Source organism: Ambystoma mexicanum, chromosome 4p, assembly GCF_040938575.1.
Source record: "Ambystoma mexicanum isolate Mex_15411 chromosome 4p, UKY_AmexF1_1, whole genome shotgun sequence".
Lineage (NCBI taxonomy): Eukaryota > Metazoa > Chordata > Amphibia > Caudata > Ambystomatidae > Ambystoma > Ambystoma mexicanum.
The window spans coordinates 1,006,355,869-1,006,381,292 of NC_090927.1; the positions used below are offsets into that span (position 1 = coordinate 1,006,355,869).

At 46.7% G+C, this 25,424-nt stretch overlaps 1 protein-coding gene across 4 annotated transcripts in view; it reads left to right on the top strand.

The window, feature by feature from the left end:
• Positions 1 to 25,424, top strand: part of LOC138453590 (blood vessel epicardial substance-like) — a 904,667-nt gene that overhangs the window by 843,067 nt on the left and 36,176 nt on the right. For all 4 annotated transcript variants that reach the window (XM_069606590.1, XM_069606589.1, XM_069606587.1 and 1 more), the window contains one exon: positions 21,556 to 21,723. In XM_069606590.1, the coding sequence (XP_069462691.1) occupies positions 21,556 to 21,723 (168 nt within the window). The remainder of the gene's footprint in view (positions 1 to 21,555; positions 21,724 to 25,424) is intronic.

Sequence of the window (25,424 nt, forward strand, 5' to 3'; positions counted from 1 at the left end):
AAGGGAGGAGAGCTGGTGTGAAAGTAGTCAGCGATAAAGGGCATTTTGTTGCATACGGACGGAGCATTCCAGAGTGCAATGTTCAGTTGATGCAGTAAGGAAAAATAGAGAAGTTGAGTCTGAGAGGAATTGAGGCGAGGTGGATAGGTGTTAGGGGAGGTATGCTTAGCTTGTCAGCTTTGTTGGAAATATGAGGTGCAAGAGAGATGGCACAGTGGGAGTTTTGAGATGTGAGTTTTATCATAGGGATATGAAAGGAGGAGGTTTTTGTAGCATGATTGGAGAAAGCATTATGAGAGGTGAGTAGGAAAAGCAGCAAGAGCCACAGGAGTGAATGCATTGAGGTTGAGTAGTGCACTGTGGAGAGACCTCACAGTAATTAGCAAGCATGGGGTACTCACAAGTGCAGCGGGGAGAAAGGCAAAGCAAAAGCTCACAGGCAAAGAGGCCAAGAGGCTGGTCAATGGCTGGTCTTCACCCTTCACTGTTACACCCATAACTGTAACACCCATAGGGAGTCCTCAAGTGATGACATAAGCTCTTGTCACATGACCGCCTAGTCCATCAGTGGTTGGAATCTGATTTTGTCTCTAGTGTTGGGATGAGGCGATTTCTTCTTAATTGGTGTTCCCAGAGGAGTGTGGCCCGACTCAAGATGGTCGCAGAAAGTGCTGTCAGCGATCCAAGATGGCTGCAGGAAGTGATGTCACTGATCAAAGATGGCCACCGGCATGGATGTTACATGCAGAAAGTAAAGCCGCAACCCTCAGGCAGGATCTATAAAGATTAAATCAACAAGCCCACCTTTAGTCACGTTGCATTTCTGAGGTTGTAATATGGCATTTGACCCAAGCATGGCTCTTCTGCCATGCAGATTGGATGGAATTAAATGGATTGCTATCTTGTCCTCAAACTGTGTGAAAGGGGCATATTTTATCATAAGAGGAGTCATAGAATTAAACATAGTTGACAGAACTTGATTTACCGTTCCACTGTTCTCAGTAGATGGGTTCCTTGTTCTCCTTGCAAGCTGTCTGCTTGGCTTTTTTCCCAGGTGGGTTGTCTTTTTTCTGGTTTGAGCATTGAAGAGCTTCTCTACATCCTTCATCACTAGAGATAATACTTCTTCGGTATTAGTGTGATTAAAGTGGCAGAAAGAGGCAGAGGATGATGGTAGATGATGGTAGAGTAGGCACAATGTAGAATGTAGGAGGAAGGAGTGTGAAGAAGGTCAAGAGAGAGTCTCCAATTTTGGGAGTCTTTGCAGCAAAGTATTCAGCTAGGTCATTAGCTGTGAGAGTGGAGTTGATAGGCATAGGTTTAGGAGGAGTGAATAGTGAGTTTCAGGTGCCCTGTAGCCGACAAGGATAGTTGCAGTGAGACACAATAAGGATACAGTACAAATCAGTTTTTGCTCTATGAAGAGAGGACTTGGGAGAGTTCAGGGCAGAGAAGTAAAGTTTTAGGTCCTCCTACGAGTCGGTACGCCTCCATTTGCTGAGCAGCCGACGCATGTCTGGCGGAGAGAGCGTATGAATGGGATGGCCCATGGTTGAAGATGCTGAGACTTAAGGGTGAAAGTTAGCAGTGGGAAGTGAGAAGAGAATGAGTCATATAGTAGTGATGGAAAGCTGAAGAAGGCAGTATTAGTGGAAAACGCATCAGGTGTGAAGGAGGGGAGTGAGAACTGTAGGTCTGAAAGAATGCGAGGCATGGCATAAGGTTTACAATTCAAAAGAGGTAAGAGAGGATGTGGCATTGGAGATTTGTGAGGCATTGAGGCGTGAAGAGAGTTGGTGGCCAACGCCTCTACCTCTGCCAGTCAGATGAGGAGAGTGAATGAAGGATAGTTTGGAGTCATGTAGGCATGCCAGGGTGGCAGTGTCAGATGGAGAAATCCAGGTTATATTGACAGGAAGGAGGTCTAAGGGAGGAGAGCTGGTGTGAAAGTAGTCAGCGATAAAGGACATTTTGTTGCATACGGACGGAGCATTCCAGAGTGCAATGTTCAGTTGATGCAGTAAGGAAAAATAGAGAAGTTGAGTCTGAGAGGAATTGAGGCGAGGTGGATAGGTGTTAGGGGAGGTATGCTTAGCTTGTCAGCTTTGTTGGAAATATGAGGTGCAAGAGAGATGGCACAGTGGGAGTTTTGAGATGTGAGTTTTATCATAGGGATATGAAAGGAGGAGGTTTTTGTAGCATGATTGGAGAAAGCATTATGAGAGGTGAGTAGGAAAAGCAGCAAGAGCCACATTGACCAGCCTCTTGGCCTCTTTGCCTGTGAGCTTTTGCTTTGCCTTTCTCCCTGCTGCACTTGTGAGTACCCCATGCTTGCTAATTACTGTGAGGTCTCTCCACAGTGCACTACTCAACCTCAATGCATTTTGTCTTTAATAGGGAGCCAATGGTTCAGTTGGGAATGCACTGTAATATGCTCTCTTTTGGAGATGCCTAATGCTGCTCTAAGGGCATTGTTTTGGAGAGTTTGTAGTTTGCTAGTGGTGGCTTTGGAAGATCCAAGATAAAGAGCGTTACAATAATCCAGGCGGGACAGTATAAGGGCTCTGGCAAGGGTCAAGCAACTAGTGTCGGATAGGAAGTGTTTAGCTCCACAAATCAATTTGCACTTGTAGGCCGGAGAGGAAGCTAGAGAGTTCACTTGTCTGTTGAAGGAGAGGGTAGAGTCCAGGTAAAGGCCTAGTGTTTAACCTCCTGTCCTACAATGATGTTGTGGCCATCGATCGTGAACGAACAATAGGCGGGGCCTAGTTTCTTTAAACTGGTAGTAGTGCCTAGAATGATGAATTCAGTTTTATCATCATTCAGGCATAGTCCGTGCGTGGCCACCCATGCCTGGATGATGATGTACACCCTATTCACCAAGGCCAAATCCTTCCCGTAATCTCTTGAAAGCGGAAGGAGGATCTGGGTATCATCTGCATAGTTTATGTAGGTGATACCAAGATGATCCAGATCATCGAAAAGGGGCTTGGTAAATATGTTGTACAGTGTGGGGGAGACACAAGAGCCCTGTGGCACACCGCAGGTGATGGGTATACGGTCTGCTGCAGCTGTAGGTGAAAAGACCCTCATGCTTCTGTCATTGAGGAATGATCTGATCCATGTGATGGCCTCAGCCGAAAAGTAGGCTGATGTGTGTAGGTGCGTGCACAGGACAGAGTGATTGACCAGGTCAAATGCTGCAGAGAGGTCTAGGTGGAGGAGTAAGGCAGCTTGGCCGTTGTCTCTAAGCTTGTCAATCTGTGCTTTGAGATCGATGAGAGCCGTCTCAGTCCCATGTTGCGGTCGGAAGCCTGATTGTCTGGCTCCTAGTAGGTGGTGTTCTTCCAAATACTTCTGTATTTGAACATAGGCAACCTTATCCAGTATTTTTAGAAGGAATGGTACAGTCGTTATGGGTCTATAGTTTGTGGCCGTGGCTGGGTCAAGTGTGGGTTTTTTTAGTAGTGGGAGTACCCAGGATTGTTTTCTTTAATGGGCTGTGCAGGGCACTGATCGCCCTGACAATTGAAAGGTTTCAGGGACAGGATCATTTTTTCTACTTCTAATGTAGTGACTTTGGAGAAGTTGAAACGGGTAGTATCCTTAACGGTGAGCTTCTCTGGCAGTTTGGAAGGGATAGGGTCATTCAGGGAAGCTTTTTTGCTAGAGATTTTGTTTTGTAGGGTAGCAATCTTATTAGCTAAGGCATTTTGTATTTCTGAGCACCAGTTTTTATCTTTGGAACAGGTGTCTAGTGGTGCTATAGGGGTTTTTACTTCTTTAAGGATGGAGAATAGTTCCTTCATGTTTGATTTCGCTGGGGAAATGCGGGAGTCAAAGGAGGTTCGTTTGGCAAGGTAGATTTCTTTTTTATAAAGGGCATTTAGTTTGGTGAGTTTGAGTTTGTTGGCTGCTGAGGGGAGTTTTTTCCACACGGCTTCACAATTTCTTTTTTGCTGTCTTAAACTTTTGAGGAAAGGTGTATACCATTTGTTCAGACGGGCTTTGGGCTTGCTTGGTCTGAGTTTAAGTGGAGCAATTAGATCCAGCGAGGTAGACATGATTTTGTTGTATTCATCTACCAAGGTCTCTGGGTTCATGTTATCAGGGAGTGCGTTGAGTGTAGGGAGTACGTTCGGGATGAGTCTCTCCACAGTAATACTCTTTTTGTTTCTTGTGAGAGTGGGTGGTGCCCTACTGATTGGCAAGGGTGGGGGTCGGATAGTCGAGAGCGTGAACGATACCAAGTGGTGGTCGGTCCAGGCTAGTGGTGAGATGTCAGTAATGTTGGCTAGGCAGTTATGGTCTGCCACCCAATCAAGGATTCTGCCCTTGGCGTGTGTGGGTTCCATACATCTTTGGGTGAATCCTATATTGGAGAGGGTATTGAGGGTAATATTGGCCATTAGGTCTTTTGGGTCATTAAATCCCAGGTTATAGTCCCCCAAGGTGAGTACTTCTAACTTGTACTTGTCAGTAACATCTGCAAAGGATTCTTGATATATTATGATGTTGTGTAGTGCTAATGGTAGGGTCAACCTCTACTACTACAAAAAACCATGTCCAAAGTTAGAACCAAGAAAAACAGGTGGCAGAGCATCTGAGACACACATACATTACGCTCAAAGATGGTTTTGTCTACATTCAAAAATCTAGGTCTTCAACATGGCCCGTTTATGTGCCACTCAAGTGGAGGGGCATTATCTTATGTAATCTTACTCCATCTGGAATTCTCAGTCCAGCAGACGATAATTCTAATGTAATTTTTCATTTTTTTATGGCAAATGGTGGCTCTACAGCTGTCAGAATAGCCGCCAAATATGCATTATATTTGATTGAATCCTGATGAACCAATTGCTATAATGTATTTGAAAGGGAGCTGTGCTCTATTGCTCCCAAAAATATGTGTGCCAAAAAATATCAGAGTGAAGAAATGTGTCCCTCAAAGAATGTGTGGCAGGTGGGCGGAACACTGCCACCAAATAAGTCCGAAGCTGACCCAACGCATTTGATAACCTGACAGAGAAAATCATGAGTTTGAAGTTGAGCTGAGACCGTGCATGATCCAGACCAATGAATTTGCAGAGAAATGCCAACGCGTGAGAGGGGAGGCCATTTTGAGACCTAGGGGCCAAAGCCTAAATGGAAGGGCCCAGAAGTGATGTCAAAGGTCAACACTTCAATGTCACAAAGGATCCTTCAACGGCTTCCATAGAGCATGCATTGGAAGAAAGGAGGAGTTGGGGGGCAAGAAGAACATTGGTGGTATCCGCCGGTGGTCCATTATGTGGTTGTTGAGCAGAAGAAAATGGGGGCACGCTAGACCCAGAGCTGGAGTCGAAGTAAAAACGAGATCCGGTCAAATCTGAGCAATAACGCCATAGAGCAATGAGTGTGAGATAGAAAATGGCAAGGAGGATAGCTCAGGGGCAGCACGCTCGTCTTGGAAGCAAGACGACACTGAGCAACATAGGTTCGATCCCCGGGTCCGTGCTTAGAAACCTCTAGGTATTAAGCGCATTATAAATAACCCATTACCATTACCACGGGTGTATGCTGGCAAATGTATTGTGTATTTGGCAGTGGAAAGGAGTTAAAGAAAATTGATAATAAAGTGTAATGAAGTGATTGAAGATGACTGTTTCAAGTTTAAATGCCTTTTTTTAAAGCATACAGATGCAAAACTGCTAAACATCACTAAAGTTCAAGCGTGGAAAGTATGTATTGCAAGTTCTAAAGTACACAGATGTGAGACACTGCTAAAGGGAACTGAAGTGAAGAGAATGAAGATCGCAATTACTAATGAGACTGTTAAATGAGTATTTAAGGCAATAGCATGAAGGGAATTGTTGCATGTTCAAATACCCAGTTAAGAGACATAAGGATGTTAGACTGCTAAAGCGTTGAAGGCAATTAACTGGGAATCATTGTTACAAGTAACCAGGAGTGAAGTAAAAGACTTGAAATTCTTGATGAATAGAAACTGGGAGGAAGCTGTTAAAAGTACTCTTGCTCTGTGATATGAGTTTCTGGCTACTACAGATGAACAACCAAAGAAAAGAAACCATGTTCAAAAAACACAATTCCTTGATCATACCTGAGAAAGAGTTATTTAAGAAACTGTGACTCTAAAACCATGAATTCTGGGAAATGGAGTGCCAAAGAACAGCGCAGCAATTGAACCTTAAACTGTGCATTCTGGGGAACATAATGCCAAAGCTCTATGTAAGGCCTATGAATGTAAACCTGTACTTTTGGGGGAACCTAATGACAAAAAAATTACTTAGAAAATGTTTCCATAAATGTTAACTCCTGCCGTAGACAGAACAGAGTGGGATGCACTGCAATGTACAGTGTTCCATCCAACATCAAAGGATAACTAGAGACGACACAGGCTCCCCAACCTAATATCCAGTTTGTGCATATGTCAGACAAGCCTATATGCTAGCTCTGGTATCAGTTCATGCACCAGTCTAGACATGTGTAGCGGTTATGTTTACATAATTCTAACTACAGGTCAGTCTTTGTTAAACACAGACATACAAATGGTAATTACAGAGGGCTATTATGGATGAATTGCCCTAATGCCTGGCTTAGCCTTTAATCATTGTATTTATTTGGGTTCAGGAGTGATTAAGCCTGACTATTGAGGAAACAAAGCAATAGTACTCTTTGCTCTTGGATATCCATACTTCCAAGTTCAAACAGGTGACAATGTCTCCCAGATAATATGTGAACAAGAGGAATACCAAATGTTCAAAGAGGTGAATCTGCTACCCTCTACATAACCAGAGGAGAAAGGATGTATCGGTAATGCAGGTGTACAAACCCCTGAAAGCGAACAGGTAAAGGGGATAGTGAAGAACAAATGTATGGGTCTCACCAGTACAACAGAGCAGCCCTTTCACCAGCCATAGCTCAACGAGATGAACCGCCTTTAAAGAAATGCTTTTGAAGAAGGGCTAAACAGTTAGTCTTTTCTTTCACACACCAGTAGGGCGTGTTGTAGTCAGGTCATCCCAGACCTCAGGGGAGGAGGTCAACCTCGTTGGCAGCTATTTGTACTAGGATCTGTGTGGAAAACCATGGCGGTATTTGCTCGTTCCCATCTTACTTCCACTTACATTGTTATCAGCAAAACTCAAGTACATTTTATGAGACAATTTGTTTGTCCAGGCGTATACACTTGCATCAAAAGGTACTACCAAGTGTGTGAGGACCAGACACAAGAATATGGCGAAGGTTCTGCTTCAACCACTTCCCATTATCGGCAGGCTATTTGACAAAATGTACATGAACATAATAGAACCACTGACCCATTGAAAAGTGGGATTAGGTATATCCTAGTCATGATAGGTTATGCAACTAGGTACCCCCAAGGCAGTACCATGATAAACCGCTACCACCCAAAAGAACCCAAAGGTGTTAATATACTCCTCCTCAGCAGCCTTCCAAAAGGAATTTTGACTGACCAAGGTGCTCCCTTCATGTCTAAAATGAAGAAGCTGCTATGATTCCAGACCCTACTAACATTCAAATTCCACCACCATTCTGATGGGGCGGTGGAATGTTAGAAAGTCATCGATAAAGGTGCAAGAAACTGGGAGACCTGGGTTCTGTGTGTCTTGTTTGCACAGATTAGACTCCACGGTAATATGTCTTAGATAATTTGAAGGACAAATTGGAAGAACAAGAAGATACAAGTACCAATTTAACAGAGTTCATGCAAAATGCACATGAAAGGGTGAGGATAGTTTGACCCTTAGTGCAAGTGAACTTGGAAAAATCCTACTCGAAACAAAAACAAATGTACGACTGTAGCTCCAGGCATGACACTTTCAAAATAGGAGCCCAAGTTCTTGTATTTCTACCTACACGTGGGAACATTCTGAACACTTTATAGCAAGACTGCTAGAGAAGGTGGCAACTTAAATGATAAAATCGATCAACATGCTAGGGTGAAGAAAGAACAAATGTACAATGTAATCTGATTAAATGGTTGCACCATGTAGAGGAGGATTCGTCCCCAATGGTCCTAATCTCAATACAAGCAGAGGACCCAGAACACTTTGGGATGCCCTTCAGAAAGGTTGGCTTGAGTGATCCTGGATGACCTGCCTTGCAATAGAAAATGGATGCCCAACCCTCTTGCTAGCTCAGGAAAGGCCTGGTGTTAGCAAAAAGGTGTTGTGAGGCGCATTATCGTAGTGGTCTGACATCGTGATCCCCTCCCTTTTCTGCTTACTGCACAAAAACCCAGTCTCATTTAAAAGTGGAAACGGTCGCTTTAATGTGACAGGCCAAAGCTTACAATTAAACGCTTACCTGGCTCCATAGCCTTACAAACTAAAGACATATTTTAAACAACCAATTAAATAATTAAACATTCTCATTTTTTATCCAACAATTAAATAAATAAATAACGACATTTCCTCCCTAACTATCCCTTGGACCCTACCGTCTCCTTACCCCTTTTCCAGGCGTCCCGCTTTCTCCCCGGGGCCATGCCCCTCCAGGCTCAATACCTGTTCCCCCGTGGTGGCCCGCTTGTGCAAACAGCGCCACCCCATCCTTTCCCGTGTCATTCCCCCATTGTGCTTCCCTCCCCCCACATCAAAAGGGGCCATGCCCCCGGCACCAGAAAAACCCTCCCCCGAGGTGTTCTTTCTGCCCCTCCCCCCCCACCAATTCTCCTACCTCCAACTCCTCAACCAATCTCCCAGCCAAGAGCTCAAGTCCGCCAGATAATGATTGTTCCCCAAACCAGAAAGTTTACCCATCCTCTCTAACTCTCATCAATCCTTTCTAAACCATCTCCTTACGTTCCAAAACCTGTACTGACACCGATGTACAAAATTCTACCATCTCTCTGTTTATCCCCTTCCTTGCCCGCTCTATCGGACCCTCATTTCTCGCTCCCCTCCCAACTCTCTGTGGCAAACACTTAGTCCCCCCTACAGTTGCTTGACGCCACACTTGTCGGACCCATAACAAAAACCCTTTTTATTTTCCTGAAAAGAGCCACACCCGTATCCCGTACCAGATCATTTTCCCCACCAAGACTAATCCCCCCCCCCAACTGGAGGCCCATAGTTTTCCCTCAACCCAGCCCACCTAGGAAGCAACTGATCCCAGCCAGCCCCTCAAACCCGGACCATCTTACCACCACATCTTTATAGTTGCAACCCAGTTGCCTGCCAACCACCCTTTCCTCAGCTTCTTTCCCCGCCCACTTAACCCTAGAATGTCCCAAAAACCAGATTTTTGACATCTGACCGTACCTCCTGGCAGCATCTGAAAAAGAAATTACAAAATCACTTGCAAATCAACAACATCCTAATAAACGCAACACTCCTGCTACCTACTGAAAAAAATATTATAACGACCTTCCGTTTGACCCGGTCCCTGGCATACCCTTTGTATCTCCCTTACTCCCAGCGTCCCAACCTATTCACCTACTCCTCTGAATAGTCCAGCTTGCTACCTTCAGATGCTGCACCCCTCCCAAGTGAATGAGTTCCAACCTCCTAACCCTTCCCACACCACTAGTAACACCTTCCTCCGTACCCTATCCTTTCTGGCCATCTCCTTAACCCTCTCCGGAAACACCCAAGGTCCTCTCCTATCTGTCCCCCTATATTCCGCCCCTTTCACCTAACCTTTAAACAATACACCTAAACCCACTTGGCCCCCCACTTTTTCCCCCAAACTATTACCCTCCTGCTCACCCTTGCCCCCCCACCTTCCATCACCTTATTAATTTGACCCTGCGTTGCCCCCCCCTGCACCGGGGGCCCACGTGCACCCCCGTCCATGCAGGCCCCTTACTTTATTACTCCTCTCGCCACTGCACCAGGGGCCAAAACTGCACCCCCGCCCATGCAGTCCCTTCCATATAACCATCTTCAAGCTGCTTGTGTCCATTACCACCTGTTTCCCACCTGCACCAAGGGCCCTAGTGCACCCCCGTCCATGCAGGCCCCTTTTCTGCCTTACTCCTCTCCACCGCTGCACCAGGGGCCAAACCTGCGCCCCCGTCCATGCAGACCATTCCCTATCAATTCCTCTTCCGGCACCTTGCTTCGTTGCTCCACTTTTTTCCCCCAGCTGCACCAGGGGCCCTAGTGCACCCCCGTCCATGCAGACCCATCTCCTCACTTCCCCCTGCTGCACCAGAGGCGCTCCCGCACCTCCGTCCATGCAGCCTGAAGCTTACTCACCCTGTCGTGCGGCAAGCGTGAGGGCTTCGCCACCGTCAACCCTGCCCTCCAAACAACGGCCACCACCCCTTAACAATTTCCACAGTTACACCCCCCCTGCGGCCCTCCACTACCTACGATTCTTCCTCCTCACCTCTCTCCTACCCCCTTTAAATCGCCCCCAAAACCTTTCATCAAACCCTGTGCCTCCCCACCTTTTACGCTAAACTGAGCCCGACCTACCAGCACACCCCAATGTACCTGGCATGCGGTCCTTCCCCCCCACCTCCTTGCCCCGCTCCTCGCCCTGACCCACTGTCCCCTGCCTGAAAACAATCCGTAACCGGATGCCGACCCGCACACCTGCTGCACTCGTGTTTAAATTTGCACATCCACCTCGTGCAGCCTTTTTTATTGAACGCCCAACATGCTGTCGAGGGCTGTCCTCCGCCTCCTCCCCCCCCTCATGGGCGGGGCGACCAAGAAAGGGCCGGTAAGGCACAGGCAGCCCACTTGGTGTGTGCAATGTCGGGGCAGGCCTCGTTGGAGCCATCCATTGCAGCCAAAGATCCATGTCTATCTCCCCCCAGACCGCCTGACTGTCCTCCGCCATTCTCGCTCTGAATTCCTCATCATAGCGTACCCAGGCAAAACCCCCAAAACTTGTGAACGCCCTCCTAATTACATCCATATATTTAAGCAGGGCCACGCAACGCTCTGGGAATTTTTCATAATATACACTGGCATAAATGATAAATGCCGACGTCAAATTCTCAATAGTCACCGGTACCCTTGGGCGCTCAGCCAGTTCCCTCTCCTCTTCTTTAGACCCCTCCTTAGCTCTCACTTCCCTATGGAGCAATTTAAAAATGTCTACAAATTCCCCCGCCTGAATCTTCTCCCTGGTCGCTGCCATCAAGTGCGCCCCCAACGGTTTTGTTATCCCCATGTATGGCAGTTTTTTCTCCTTGCCTTTCACTTCAACCTCCTTTTCTTTTCCCACTTGCACCTCGAGCACTAATGGCTCCACTACCTTGTCCGTTTGAATCTCCACTGAGCAGATGCCCTTCTCAACCCCCGAGTCTCCAATGGCTTGTACCCCCACTTCTTTCCTTACCCCTTGCAGTCCAGACCCTTCATTTCCCATCCCCCTTGTTGTGTCCCCTCTCTGCCATGCAGATGACCATTCCCTTTCCCGCTCACCTCTTTCCACGCCGGCCGTCTGCGGTCTGGCGTCCACACCGATGCTCCTCATCTCCTTTCTTAGAGGGCTCTTACTGCGGGGACAAAACATGTCAGCAGACTCACCAAGCCAATAGTTCCCCCGACCTCTTGCCCCCCAAGCACTCTGCACCTGCCTTTCCCGATCCCACCTCAAATTTCTTCTCTCCTCCCCCCTTTCCCTTACAGCCCTGTAACCTTCTACCTCCCACTGCCCCACATAATCCTCCAATCCAACTTCATCACCCCTTAAATACCATTGTGGATGCGAGCTCATGCCCGAGTTGAGTTGTTCTTCTAGATGCGAGCCCGGGGCATCCGCCCCGCCACTCCTTTGACATCTTCTCGGCGGGGCCGTGGAAACCCCTGCCTGGTCCTCTTCTCTCGGGCGAGGTGTTCCGTCCTCCACCCTGGAATCCTCATTGCTAGGGGCCGTGCTGCACCCTCTAGGCTCTCCTTGCGCTGACCGAGGAGGGGCCGTTCTTAAACCCTCTACCTCCACCTGATCAGCGGGGGCTGCGCAGCGCCCTCCGCCCTCACTCCTCCTACATCGGGGGGCCGTTCCACGCCCCACTCTAACCTCCTCAATTGATGGGGACCTCTCCCTCTTTCTCCCACCTGCACTCTTCCGCAGGTATTTGCCCCTCTGTCCAGTTGCCCCACTCTGCGCCCCACCACCCCCACTGACATGACTCTCCTGAGCTGCCCCTCTTTGGACACTCCTGATATCCCCAACCTCCTCCTGGTCATTATTGACCCCAACCCTAACTTGTTCCCCACCCAAATGCATTTCTCCCCTGTATGCTCTCCTGTCAATCTCCCTCCTCAACTTCCTGCCCCTGGATTCCCATGCCTCCCCTCTACCAGCCGCAGGGGTGCAAGCCACCACTGCCGCGAGAGCCCCATCCGCCGCTGCTCTACGCTGCGGCCTGCCCCCCCCTACCTCCCCTTCTCCCGTAACCTCCACTACCGCCCCTTCAAGCTGGGCCTTAGATGCCCTGTTAATAATTTCTAGGGCCTCCCTCAGCACCCTGGCATCCACCAAGCCCTTCTTACTAGCTCCCTGTCCCACCATAGTGCCCAGATAATATGACAGTGCACTGAATATGCCCTTTAATCTTTCACCTAGCCACTAAAACCCCCGAGCCAGCACCTACCCGTGGACAGCTACCCAGTGCAAAGGAAAGCCCAGAAAGGGGAACTGAGCTAAGAAAATAAGGTATCCCTGAATGTTAATTAAAAACCTAATTTCACTGAATAATACCCCAAAGATACAATTGTATGTTCAATTTTGCTATTATTATTCTTATTATTTATTTCTTTATTTATTTATTTTTAAACCCTTTAAAATAACCTTTGCCCAAACAAAACTTCTTCCTTATGTTCTGAAAAATGCCCCCAAAAAGAAACAACCCCAAAACCAGGAGCCACAGCACAGCCTTGAAACACTTGTGTATAGGAGCGTTACAAAGGCCATATCATATCATATCATCTCAATTGGGGCCAAAAAAAAAATTGGGGCCAAAAAATTAAAAAAAATAAAAACAGCCGTGCACACTGCCCCCTTTGTGGCGCAAGCAGTACCTAACAGAGCACCTAAAACAAAACGGTCCTTTTAAGGAAACCGCACTGCCCCCTTGCGGCGCTCAAGCAGTACTTCACAGAGCACATAAAAACAAACGGTCCCTTTAAGGAAGCCGCACTGCCCCCCTGCGGCCCGCTGCTGCTACCGTGCCGAATGCACCCTCATAAGCAGGGAAAACAACACGGGACCACAGAGGGGGACCCCCCAAGGAAGCGGCCCAGCAAACCACCCACGAAAAAACCCCTAGCGACCCCAACACAAAACGCGCACCCCGCCTGACCCAACCGCCTCCCTCCGAAAATGGAAGGAACCGCTCCGCCCCCACAGAGAAAACCGCAGAACCGTCACAAGCAAACCCCCGGGCCACGCAGATGCCCCAGCAAGCTGACAGCCAACGGCGCCCGGACCCAGGTAAAAATGGAGGTACCTTATTTACGGTACCTCCGCTAAAGTTTTCACCAACTTATAAACACTTTTTTTTTTTTTTTTTTTTACTAAACTGCCTGCCCAAAACTCTAATGCTGCTCTACCCAGCTCCTCACCTCCACTCAAAAAACCCCCTCACAGGCCTAAGTCAGGGAAGGCTCGGGAGCAGGCGACAGGACTCTCAATCACCAAGTCCAACTGTCGCCTGCCTCCCGAACCTTCCCTGGCCCCTTAAATACCCTGGGGAGGCGCTCTGCCCCCCACAGCCACTCGCTGGCCGTGTGCAGCGCCAAAAATTTCCCCGAGGGGAAACGCTTCACGTTCCCCCCGGAGCCCCCCTTGCAATGACTCTCTGGAGTGAGCAATTCTGCCTGTGATTTTAACGGTTTTGAGTTCTACTTTTTGAATGGAAACACAACTGTGAGGGCACATCCAATATGGTTGGGGCCTGTCCTGGGATGTGAGGGTATGTTCCATTTCCTGCCCCAGTGGAGAGATTCAACCATCCTTCAACAAGCCTCCTGAAATATTCACCCTGATCCCTACACACACAAACACCTGTAATGGCCTTCTTACTTTTGGGCCTTATCAAGCAGCTAGTTACCATTTTAGCATAACAACCAGGCACCAATTTATTTATTCAGTGGACTCCCCGGCCCCCACCCAATACAATAAGTACTCTTTCTGTGGATATTTTCTCTGGATTACATCCAGCCAAAAGTAAATTTGAAATCGAGTAAGGGGCGTTCTTCGGAAACGTGGAATCCTCAAGAGAAACGCAGAACATACGAATTCAGAGCAACATCCTAACGCTGATAAACACTGACATAGAAAAAGGCCTAGCAAATGTGGGTTGAGTTACTTGCCGGCATTGGAGTCTTCTGTGGGGATTATATGGGACACACTTGGCTTCCTCTCTCAAAACAGAAGGCGGCAAGGGAGGGAATCGCAGATGCAGACCCGGGGACTCAACAGTGAAGTTGTGAAGATCCTGTGTGTTTAAACACAACCAGAAGATAGCTTCAATGGGAACTCGGCTTCATATTCACTAGCACATTCATCAAGAGTAGGCCTACCTTTCCTCCCATAACCTTTATTACCTGCGCATTCATAAAAAAAATACTGACTGGACTCTTCCTATTTTAGAGGCGTGCCATTTGAATACGATTATTTTTGGTATAGCCACATTCCACACCAGCAGATATTGAAGTTGTTCTTCATTGGGTAAATATCCCAACTGGGGCACAATTCGTGTCACAGAGCACAGCCGCTGCGGGGGTTCATCGCATAGTGGAGGAGTGTCACAGTGATATTTCTTCTCAGTAGAAGGCCTGCCATCAGGGACTCTTGCAGCAGGACTGTACCGCGGCTGTGTTCTTTAGATTGATGCAGAAGTGCGGTTACAGCGGCTCTTTGTATCGTCCCATTATCACATTGGCCAATAGCGGTCTTATTCAGACCAAAGAGACCTTCTACAGGAGGGGGCCCTCATACTCTTGAGAGGTGCCACTGAAATGGTCCTTCCTTCGTAGAGAAGTGTCACTCTCAACATGTCGCACAGTTGAGTTGTCACTCTAGTGGTTCTGGAACTCCCAGAATTAAGAATAAGGAAATGGTTCATTATAGGCGTGCCTTTCTATTATCAGGTATCGAGTGAAGGTATGCAAAGGTGTGGGAGCCCCTCTGCTGAGAACAAACACGGTTCAAATAACCTGTTTTATGGAAGGTGTCCCACTCAGGAGGGTCTACAACCACATTTGAGCTCACTGCACCCTTCACAGAGGAGAAATATCCATTTACAAATCAGTCTGGTCCCACCTATCAGGCAGTCCAGCGGTGAAATGCTTGCCAATTCTCCTCTAAACAATAGTACCCACTGCATCCCCAGACACGTGTTTTGGCCATGTTGGCCCTCCTCATTGAGGTGAAGCTGTGCCTCTCTAAGCACAATGAGCCAGGGGTCCACGTCTGGATTACTCTGGGCAATTTAGGCTTAAACCCCAAGCGTTACTACATTATACAAAGTTGTGGTAGCCCCTCTACTGAGAATTAACACGGCCAAATAACCTGTTCTATGGGAAGGTGCCCACTCGGGAGGGTCTACAACCATGTTTTAGCTCACTGCACCCTTCAAAGAGGAGAAATATCTATTGCATATCTGTCTGGTCCCACCAACTTAGGCAGTCCAGCACCCAAATGCTAGGGAATTGTCCTCTGAACAAGAGAACGACCAGCAACCCTAGACACTTGTTTCGGCCTTGTTGGGCCGCCTATGTGAGGTGAAGTTGTGCATCTTTAAGCACAGTGAGCAAGGGGTCCACATCTGGATTACCCAGGCTAACTTCCCATAGAACAGGTTATTTGGACATGTTCATTCTCGGTTCAGGGGCTCGAAGACCTTTTTGTGCAATTGTAGGAACTTGGGGTTTAACCCTAAGTTACCCAGGGTAACCCAGACGTGGACCCCTTGCTCACTGTGCTTAGAGAGGCACAGCTTCACCTCACTGATGAGTACAGACTAGGCCGAAACACGTGTCTGCGGTTGCTGTACTCTTGTTCTGAGGAGAATTGCCAAGCATTTTGGTGCTGGACCTCCTAAGTGGGTGCAACCAGACTGATATGCAAATTCATATTTTGCCTCTGTGAAAGGTACAGTGAGCCAAAACGTTGTTATAGACCCTCCTGAGTGGGCACCTTCCCATAGAGGAGATAATTTGTACGTGTTTGTTCTCTGTAGAGGGGCTTTCGGACCTTTTTATAAAATCTAGTGAAGGTATGCAGTACAGTTTCTCACTATAGTAAATGTGCGCCATCATGGCAACTGAGTGATTAGGCATACTATGATTTTTTAATATGTTTCTTTTCGGTCGATTTTCTAGATGACATAAGCACCACATTGATAAAGGGCCTGAGCCCAAAACGTTTGCCCGAGTTGAAATTGGTTATTGATTCAAAATGGTTACATAAATTGCAAAAAGACATTGAAATATAATATCTTGAAATCTGCACAGTAATTATTATTGGCCAGTAATGAAAGGTAAACCATGCAAGCATTATTGTAAAATCACATTGAGCACATTAAACACCTTATTCTGAGTATAGTGGTAAGGGGTTTTTTAAAATGCCACCTTATGAGTTCTGATCGCATTTAATATTTGCCACAATCCCAACACCTAATTAGGCAGCCTCCTATTGCCAAACATGCTTCTCTATGCCATGGAAGGGAAGAATTTAATTTCCATGGTGGCCATTTTCCAATCACTATTAGCACCTGGTAGCCAATTTTATTCCAGTCCCTGTGGTGCTAATTGCATTGTATTGTAATTGTAGCCATGTATATAGCGCTTTTTACCATTACTATAGTCTCAACACGCTTGTGGTGGAAACGCCCTCGGGGACCGCAGTCCAGAGTATGGAAAATTTTCCTAGAGGTTTAGAATGCCTGTGTGCATTTTGGCCAAGATAAGGAATTAGGTGGGGTGGCCGGGCTCCTGTATGCAACCCAGAGATCAGTCAGGTGGACGGGTGCTGAGGGAGGTCAGGAGAGTGTGTGAATGCAGGAGACTTGTTATGTGTGCAGCTGGACTGAATTTTGTCATAGGTCGTCCCTGTTTTTTAATGGCAGAGGTCTTGAGGCTTAGTCTGGTGTAAGGAGGCAAAACTTTACGTGCCCAGCTAAACCGAATTTGTTGTAGATCGTCACTGCATTCTGGTACATTAGTTCGGATTTCCATGCATGTGGTCGATGTCCACCAAAGTCGTGCGTTTACACATACCATGAGGCTCGAATGGCAGTTTGTTGTTTGTGCTGTGTACCATGTGAGGGAGTCCTCTAGGCCCAATAACCAGATCGCTGTAATAGGTCTTCTAAGCGTCATGGACAAGCTATCATATTGCATCTTCTAGGCGTGATAGACCGGTTGTCTTATTATCTTTTAGATGTGATATCGAGGCTCCCCACTTTTCTTTATTTGTCATTTGCTGGCAATGCTCATACATAGCTGTGCATTAGCCAGATAAATTCATATGATATTATAAGTCATTTATAACGCGTCTGTACACAAGTGTTTCTAGGTGCGATAAGACAAGGAAGGGTAGACAGATGGAGGACCAAACAAACGATTTTACTAGGCCTTGTGTCATTCAGATTGTGCAAGTGTTCATGGTCTTCTAGGTATACTGAGAGAGATGAGTCCAGAGGATAAGGTAACCTAATAGCAGGTTTGAGTATGAAAGGAAATCTTAAGACTTGGAGTGCATGTGGTAGTTTATAGACTGGACTGTTGATGCGCACTGCGTATTCAGAGGGATGCGGGTGTCCCTAGGCGGGGGTTGCCATGATTACAGCCGGCTTCCTCCTAGTGGAGCATGACCATGTTCCTCATTGCCCAGGGATCATATCTCTCCAGGACTGAAATCTCTGCAATGGCTCTCAGTGGCAGCGAGGATTAAGTTCAAGGCCTTCTGGGACCTGGGACCTCAATATCTTCAACTCTCTCTTCCTAAATATCTTCCCTCTCAAGCTCTTCGCTCATCCGCCTCCAACTCCCTCAGGGTCAGTCGCTTCTCCAAGCAGCAAGTTGGTGGTAGATCTCTTTCTTCTGCTGGGTCCTCCCTCTGGAACAGCCTCTCTTCCTCTCTGAAACTTGAGGAGATCCATCTCCGGTTCCGGAAACACCTCAAGACCTTCCTCTTTGCTTCTGCTTTCTCTCCTGCGGATCTCCTGGCTGAATCTGAAACTGCACTGGTTATCTGGTTACCCTCTGATCTCAGACCCAGGTCCCCTCCCCGCCAGTTGCACATCTGCACTGCCCCTACTAGCACTTGTCACCTGATGTCTGCACTTACCCTTGCACGTGCCACCAGCTGGCCGCATTTTTATTTATTGTCTTATTCATTTTACTGTTATCCTATGTACCTCACTGCCCCCTCCCGTTCCCCTCTTACCTTTTCCCTTTCACCCCTTCCCCTGCACTTGCTCGACCTCAATGTCACCTGGCCTAGTAGGATCATTGTGTCTGTCCTCCCTCTGTTCCCACTTCCTTGCCTCGTCGCGCCTTGAAACATTTGTGTATAGGCGCGTTATAAATGCCATATCATATCATACCATTGGGCATTGCATTAGAATGAGGGAAGGAATCAAAACAGAGGGACAGTAGAGAAGTGAAGAAATATGAAGGAAGCGAACAAAAGGCGGAACGAAAGCAGAGAGAAGAAAGGGCCTAAGAATGGAGTGATGAACTGAAAGGAGAAGTGTGAACAACAAAGGAAGAGGGAGGAACAGAGAAGAGCAAAATAGTTGTAAAGATAAAAGAGGGCAAATGAAATAAATTGTAAAGGTGACAGAGGGAAACGGGAGTGTGAGGACGAGACAAAGTAGAATGCAACATCACCCTCATTACGACCCTGGTGGATTTTTTCCGCCATCGACGGACTTTCCGGCCATGGCGTAAAGTCCGTTTACGCCATGGCGGATGGTGGACTTACCGCCCCATTCCGAGGTCGGCGGGGCGGTAAGTCCCCATTGACCCATTTACCCTTCCCCATTCCCATTTCGGCCCCATAGGGTATAATGGGAGTGGGGAAGGAGTTAATTACGCCACCGTAAATTACGGTGGCGTAATTAACACCAAGGTCCCATAGCGCCATGGATTTATACGCCCGCAAAAAGCGGGCGGAAAAATGACCATGGCGCTATGGGAACTCGTAGTTGGCGGTAAGGGGTCGGCGCAGCTAACGCTGGCGCAAACCCCTTACCGCCAGGGTCCTAATGAGGCCCAAAATGTCTTAGGGAAAAACATGACGGGGTGCTCTTACTAAAATTCATGTCAAACTCTACTCGCTGTTCCGCGATCTGCTCAGAATGGGGAGATGCGATCATGCCCAGGTTTTTTTAGGATATAGGGGACCTTACCCTTTAGGTTTGATCACGTTTCCTGGGCTTTGCCAAAACCTTGGCTCTGCCCCATCACTGTAAGGACAGACGTATGACTCAATGCCATTTAGGTGTTATTGCTGGGCTTTCCCTATACAAAACATTACAATCTTGTTCTGTAGCCCATTTAGGTTCAATGAAAGAAAACAAGAACTAAGACTCCCAGAATATCGTTTTTGTTAAACCAAAGACCTGGACTGGAAAACGTGTTAAGGTGGCATGGAGTCATCTGCTCAACAATACCTTCTGCTGTGGGCTGTACTGGGTGGTAATGGCCCTGGGACCATTGTTAAAGCCCCTCGTGCCCTGGCCGATGCATCGCATCGTGGCATCGCATATTATTGCTTGAGTAACTTTGGATTGGCTTATTAAGGCAGTTCCTCCCCTGGGAAATCCACAGGCCAGGGCTGCCAAGATCAGATCTGTGGGTAGCTCAGCCGGTGTTGCAGGCACAGCACAACACAAAATGGCACACTACTTTGCTAAAGAATAATGAAGTTCAAGTTCACTGGGGATTAGCACACTTTCTCGGACAGAAGGTTATGAGAGAGGTACACATTAGGGGCGGGGCACAACAAGCACAGTGGACCTGCCATTCAAAACAGGAGGGGAGGCAAATCTTAAACACATAGTGCAGTGTAGGGAAAGGAAGCACTGGACGAAAACACTGTAGCAACATGAATCAGGAAGGTAACTATCTAATCCTCTACTTGAGCGCACTCCCTAAACTCTGACTAAAGAAAGAGGGAGAGAGAGAAAGGCAGGCATTCATTTGCGAGGAGCCACCCGCAAAAGAAAGGGCAGCAAGGCACATGCCAGAAACTATTCGTTTTTATTCATGCAGAACAAACAAGGCTCAAGTGCATCAGAGCGCTGTGCAAATAACGCATACAATGTTCACAGAAATCAGCAAATAAAAAACACAAAACAATCTAAGTACTAATAAACCATAACCAAGCAAGACTGAAATTGCAGAGCTAGGCAAGGGAACAAAAGGCATAGAAGACACAACAGTGGTGTATCGGGCCCAGCAATGGCCAGGGTTCGCCTCTTGTCAACTGGACCCAAACCGGATTAACTGAAGGATGCCTTTTTTATTCAGAGCAGCCACGCAAACACCCTTACGTGCATTCATCCTGCCTTTCCATCTCCCCGCACTCAGTCTGAAGTGGGGTTTTCTGGGACATGTAGTTTGTGGAAGCAGGCTCCCCGTAGAGGCCTACGGTCCAGGTGTAATGCAAACGTTTGCACATCGTTGCAATAACTTTTCCACGAGTACACATGCAAGGAGCAGCCTGGCAGCAGGGACTCCTAACACGGGCTTAGGGACTCCCAACACAGGCTTAGGGACCCGTAACACGAGCTAAGCATGCTCTACACATAAGTACACATGCAGAGAGCAGCCTGGCAGCAGGGACTCCTAACACGAGCTTAGCATGCTCTACACATAAGTACACCTGCAGAGGCCAGCCTGGCAGCAGGGACTCCTAACACGGGCTTAGGGACTCGTAACACAGGCTTAGAGACTCCTAACACAAGCTAAGCATGCTCTACACATAAGTACACATGCAGAAACCAGCCTGGCAGCAGGGACTCCTAACACGGGTTTAGGGTCTCCTAACACGGGCTTAGGGACTCTTAACACGAGCTTAGCATGCTCTACTATTAAGTACACATGCAAAGACCAGCCTGGCAGCAGGGACTCCTAACACGAGCTTAGCATGGTCTACACATATGTACACCTGCAAAGGCCAGCCTGGCAGCAGGGACTCCTAACACGAGCTTAGCATGTTCTACACATAAGTACACATGCAAAGAGCAGGCTGGCAGCAGGGACTCCTAACACGATCTTAGCATGTTCTACACATAAGTACACCTGCAGAGGCCAGCCTGACAGCAGGGACTCCTAACACGGGCTTAGCATGTGCTACACATGATATAGCATGCTCTACACCTGATATAGCATGCTCTACACATGATATAGCATGCTCCACACATGCTCTACACCTGATATAGTTGACGGGTATTCCAGTTCCTTGAAAATGAACCATTTGTCACCAACCCAGATCCCTTTGAAGAGAATGATTGTAAAACTTACAAATATCTGTGCTAAAACCTATTTTATCTTCCAATTTCAAGGAGGAACTGAAAAATAATGGGGCTGCTTTTCATCCTTTCCCCCTTAGGTCACCATCACTGCGGACGATACCTGCAAGTTCCTATGCTGGTCGCGGGAAAGGCTCACCTACTTTCTGGAGTCTGAGCCTTTCCTCTTTGAGATATTTAAGTATCTTATTGGAAAGGATATTACAAACAAGCTGTACTCCCTGAACGACCCAACACTAAGTGACAAGGTAAGGCTGTTGTATTGTATTTACCAGTCTGGAGATAATTGAAGACGTTAGAACATAAGAAAAAACAATGAATACATTCCATAATAAATCATGCCGTTGAAACTGTCCCTTAAAACAATATTTAAAAAAACGGAATAAAATCAACGATATCACTTCATTACTGTCACCTATATTACACCTATATTACAAAGTTGTGCTGTGTTATGGTGCTTTACATTGCATTCTAATACATAGCCTTACATTTTCACTTATCTGATTTTTTGGTGTAAGCTGGTTTGAAGTGTGCTTCTCTGGTCATTGTTCATGTTGTCTCTTCCGCGTTGTGTTTTCTTTGCCTTCTTCCCAGATAAAAAGATGTACAATTTTTGTAACTTTTTGGTAACTCAAGGCGAAGGAGCAATGTGTGGCTACAAGATGCTTAGAATTATTGATAGTTATTATGTAGAGGTGTTTTAAAATCCTATCTCTGACTTTCCCTCCAGTAGCGTCTGTATTTGCACATATGCACTGTACATGTGAGTTATGTACAACCTGGATAGTGAATGTATTTGGTTCCTAATAAGAGGCTGGCATACTTCCACAGGGTGTGGGCATACTACAATACCAGAAACACTACCAGCGTGTGGAGAATGGGGTCCGCAGTGTGTGTGGGGTTTGACATTTAGAGGACCCAGCCGCGCGGAGCCAAACAGAAACAAAGTGGGAGAGTTAGAGGTGGGTGAGCCAGGCACGGCTCAGGCTAGCCCTGGCTAAGTGGCAGGCTAAACCACGACACTGGCTGTCCACCACTACCTGGCCACACTCAAGCGCTCCGTGTGAGCGCTGCAACCCCCACTGTGCATGACCCACATGTTGTGTATTTTCACGTGTTGGGGGTTCGTCATAAAGAAAGTTGGTCTTGCTTTAGGAAACAAGCCTAAATTCCCTTAGAAGCAGAACTGAAACATGTGTAAACACAACAATATGAAATGGCCATGATGCAGACGTGCAAGGTGCTTTTCTTTTTTTTTATTGTTCAGCGTGTAGGGGACTCTGCAGTGGGGGTTGTGGTTTGGGGAGACAGCACTCTAGTTAAAGGTCTCCTGATGTGGTAGAGTGTGCAGCAGCGGGCTGGATTGCCAGGCATGGCAGGGTTCTTGTGTGGTTGGGTAAGGAGGTGGGCCAGCAGGATGCCAGGTTAGAGGGTTCTGTTTTTGTGAGTTGACAGGATCGTAGGCAGGAGGCTCTGTTGTTGGGGCGGGGTAAAGTCAGGACACCAGGTACTCTATATTAGGGATGCTAGGGCAGTCCAAAGATCGTGAAATTGTTCGACCACCCTTAAATGTGAGGCTTCTTCGTGTGGACTCATGCCGGACTCAGCGATGATGTCCCATTGAAATTTTGTTGGCAAAGTACTGTTTCATTAACATTTTTCTAAAACAGGGAGGTTACAATGAACATCAACGGATGTATGCTCAGTCTCTCAATGATCTCCACACAAAATAAAGTCTTTATACTAGATAATGCGTCAGAGTGACGTCATACCCCGTGGCAATAGTGAAAAACCTATCAAGGGTCAGGAACGGCTAAGGGAAACTTGTAGGTATACATTTCTATAGGAGCTAGGATTCTTACTGGCTGCCCGTTATCAGGTGGACAACTTATGCCTACCTCCAAAAACATGTCATTTCAGAAACATTAGCTATACCATTTCTCATTGGTTTTCAAACTATAAGGTCCTTCGTTATATGGACTGATATGATGGGTTGGCACACTTGTGCCATGTCTGGAACATTTGGTTCATCTAGCAGCACTTAAGCACCGACCCAGGTGCAGGAAGATAGGGCATGAAAACTACCTCACCACTCAATTAGCCCAGTATCTCTCATCGCCCATGCCTTCCGCCATGAAATTGTTTTTGTACTTGGCCTTGCAGAGTATCCTTGTCTTTGAGAATGCATGGGAGTGAGGGCACTCGCTATCGTGTCTGGAACTTCAAGCTCTATTTCTATCCTTGGCTCACGTGACAGAAGACCACGATTTGGTCCAATTTGCAGCTTTTAAATGCTCTAAATGAATAAAAGTTTGGCATCCTTTCTGTTCTGTCTTACTCGTTCTTCTTCATGAACAGATAGCTGACCTTGCTTCTTGAATCTTGACTCCGGGCCAGGCAACCTCGCCATGCAGTTTCATGAGCCTATTATTCTTGCTGCGACACAGATTTCCATTCCAGCTTCATGGGTTCGGGCCTACTAAATCCGTGATACCAATGTCCAGGTTCTATATAATGGCGGCTTTGCCTACATTCTATTCACTGCTCATAGCTAGCTTCTATGGTGACTAAATCTGCCTTGTGTTTCAGCGATCTGTACATTCATTGAACAGTTGTTTTCTGTAGCACTTTGTGCATGTGTAATCTTGTTCTTTTATACTTGAGAGTTCACTTGATCCTTTACTTCACCATTAGCCCTCTAGGGTCCATACATCATCTTCATCTAGTGTCTCGAGACGTTGTGCATACTTTTTCATGACATCATCAGTTCACCCGTTTAGCTTCTTTTTCATACTCCTTCTGAGTTTTCCTCCTTTAAGTGGTCATCATGTTGAGGGTACATTCGGTAGGGTTCTCTCAAAGGATATCTTCTTTCAAACATGTGCCGCGGTATTGGTGTTATGGCTGGTGTTAGGCACGGCACGATCTCATGTCTCCAATAAACGGGAGGTAAGGGGCGGGATCACCTGCAGATGCACACAGTTGCTCCTCTACACCTCCGTCATGTAGATCAGTGCCTTCACAGATCAAAAGTGAGCATGATGCAGGCACATTTGAGACCACACAATTACCAGAAACATTACCTGACATTCACATGAGAACGCATGTATTACATGTGTTATTTCAAATAACAAATTATGAGATCTTTTCCCGTTGATTGAGCAGAATAAAATGCTAAACACATATAACATGTAAGTATTAACCCTCAAAGTATCATAGGACACACGTTAGGAATTTCATACACCACCAAAATATTGTCTGAACAATATTTAATTGTGTTTACACACAAGCAGGACTGGAAAGTCAACTTGAAAATTTGGAGTGTAGAAACAAGCTCCTCAGTCATACAATGCCCACACTCCCGCGGTAGCTATGTTCCCCCACTCGACTTGCATTAGTAAAGAAACAACACACTATGTACCCCGTGTTCCATACTGCCAGAAATACAGGATTGTGCCGTTATTGAGCTCTAGCAATTGACACTCAATAAGGACACCAAAGGATGATAGAAAAGACTTTGCATATAATGAATATCCATGAGAGGTGACATGTAGGTCTCTATTGTGAGGTACCGAGCCAAAAACATGTTGTATACATTAGGAATTAAACACTCATTTCTAAATAGACTGCAGTTGATCAATATTTTATTATTGAAGTAGATGAAATGAAATATGCAGGCTCTCCCTATTTCCAGGATGTAAAATAAAGTTTTACTAGCAGAAGCCCACATTTTTAGCTGTTCCTCAAAACTGTTGAATGGCATCAAAATATTAATGATGCTGAATTTGAATCTGTAAATTTCAGAGGATGTTAAGTGTGCTGTTTGTAGTGATATTTTCGGATGTTTTAAGGTTTCCGTGCACGATTGGGCCTTCGTACATTTTAGAAGGGTTTCCCTGATTTCAGATAGTGTTGTTATGCATTAGTACATGCTGAGGGACAATCAGAT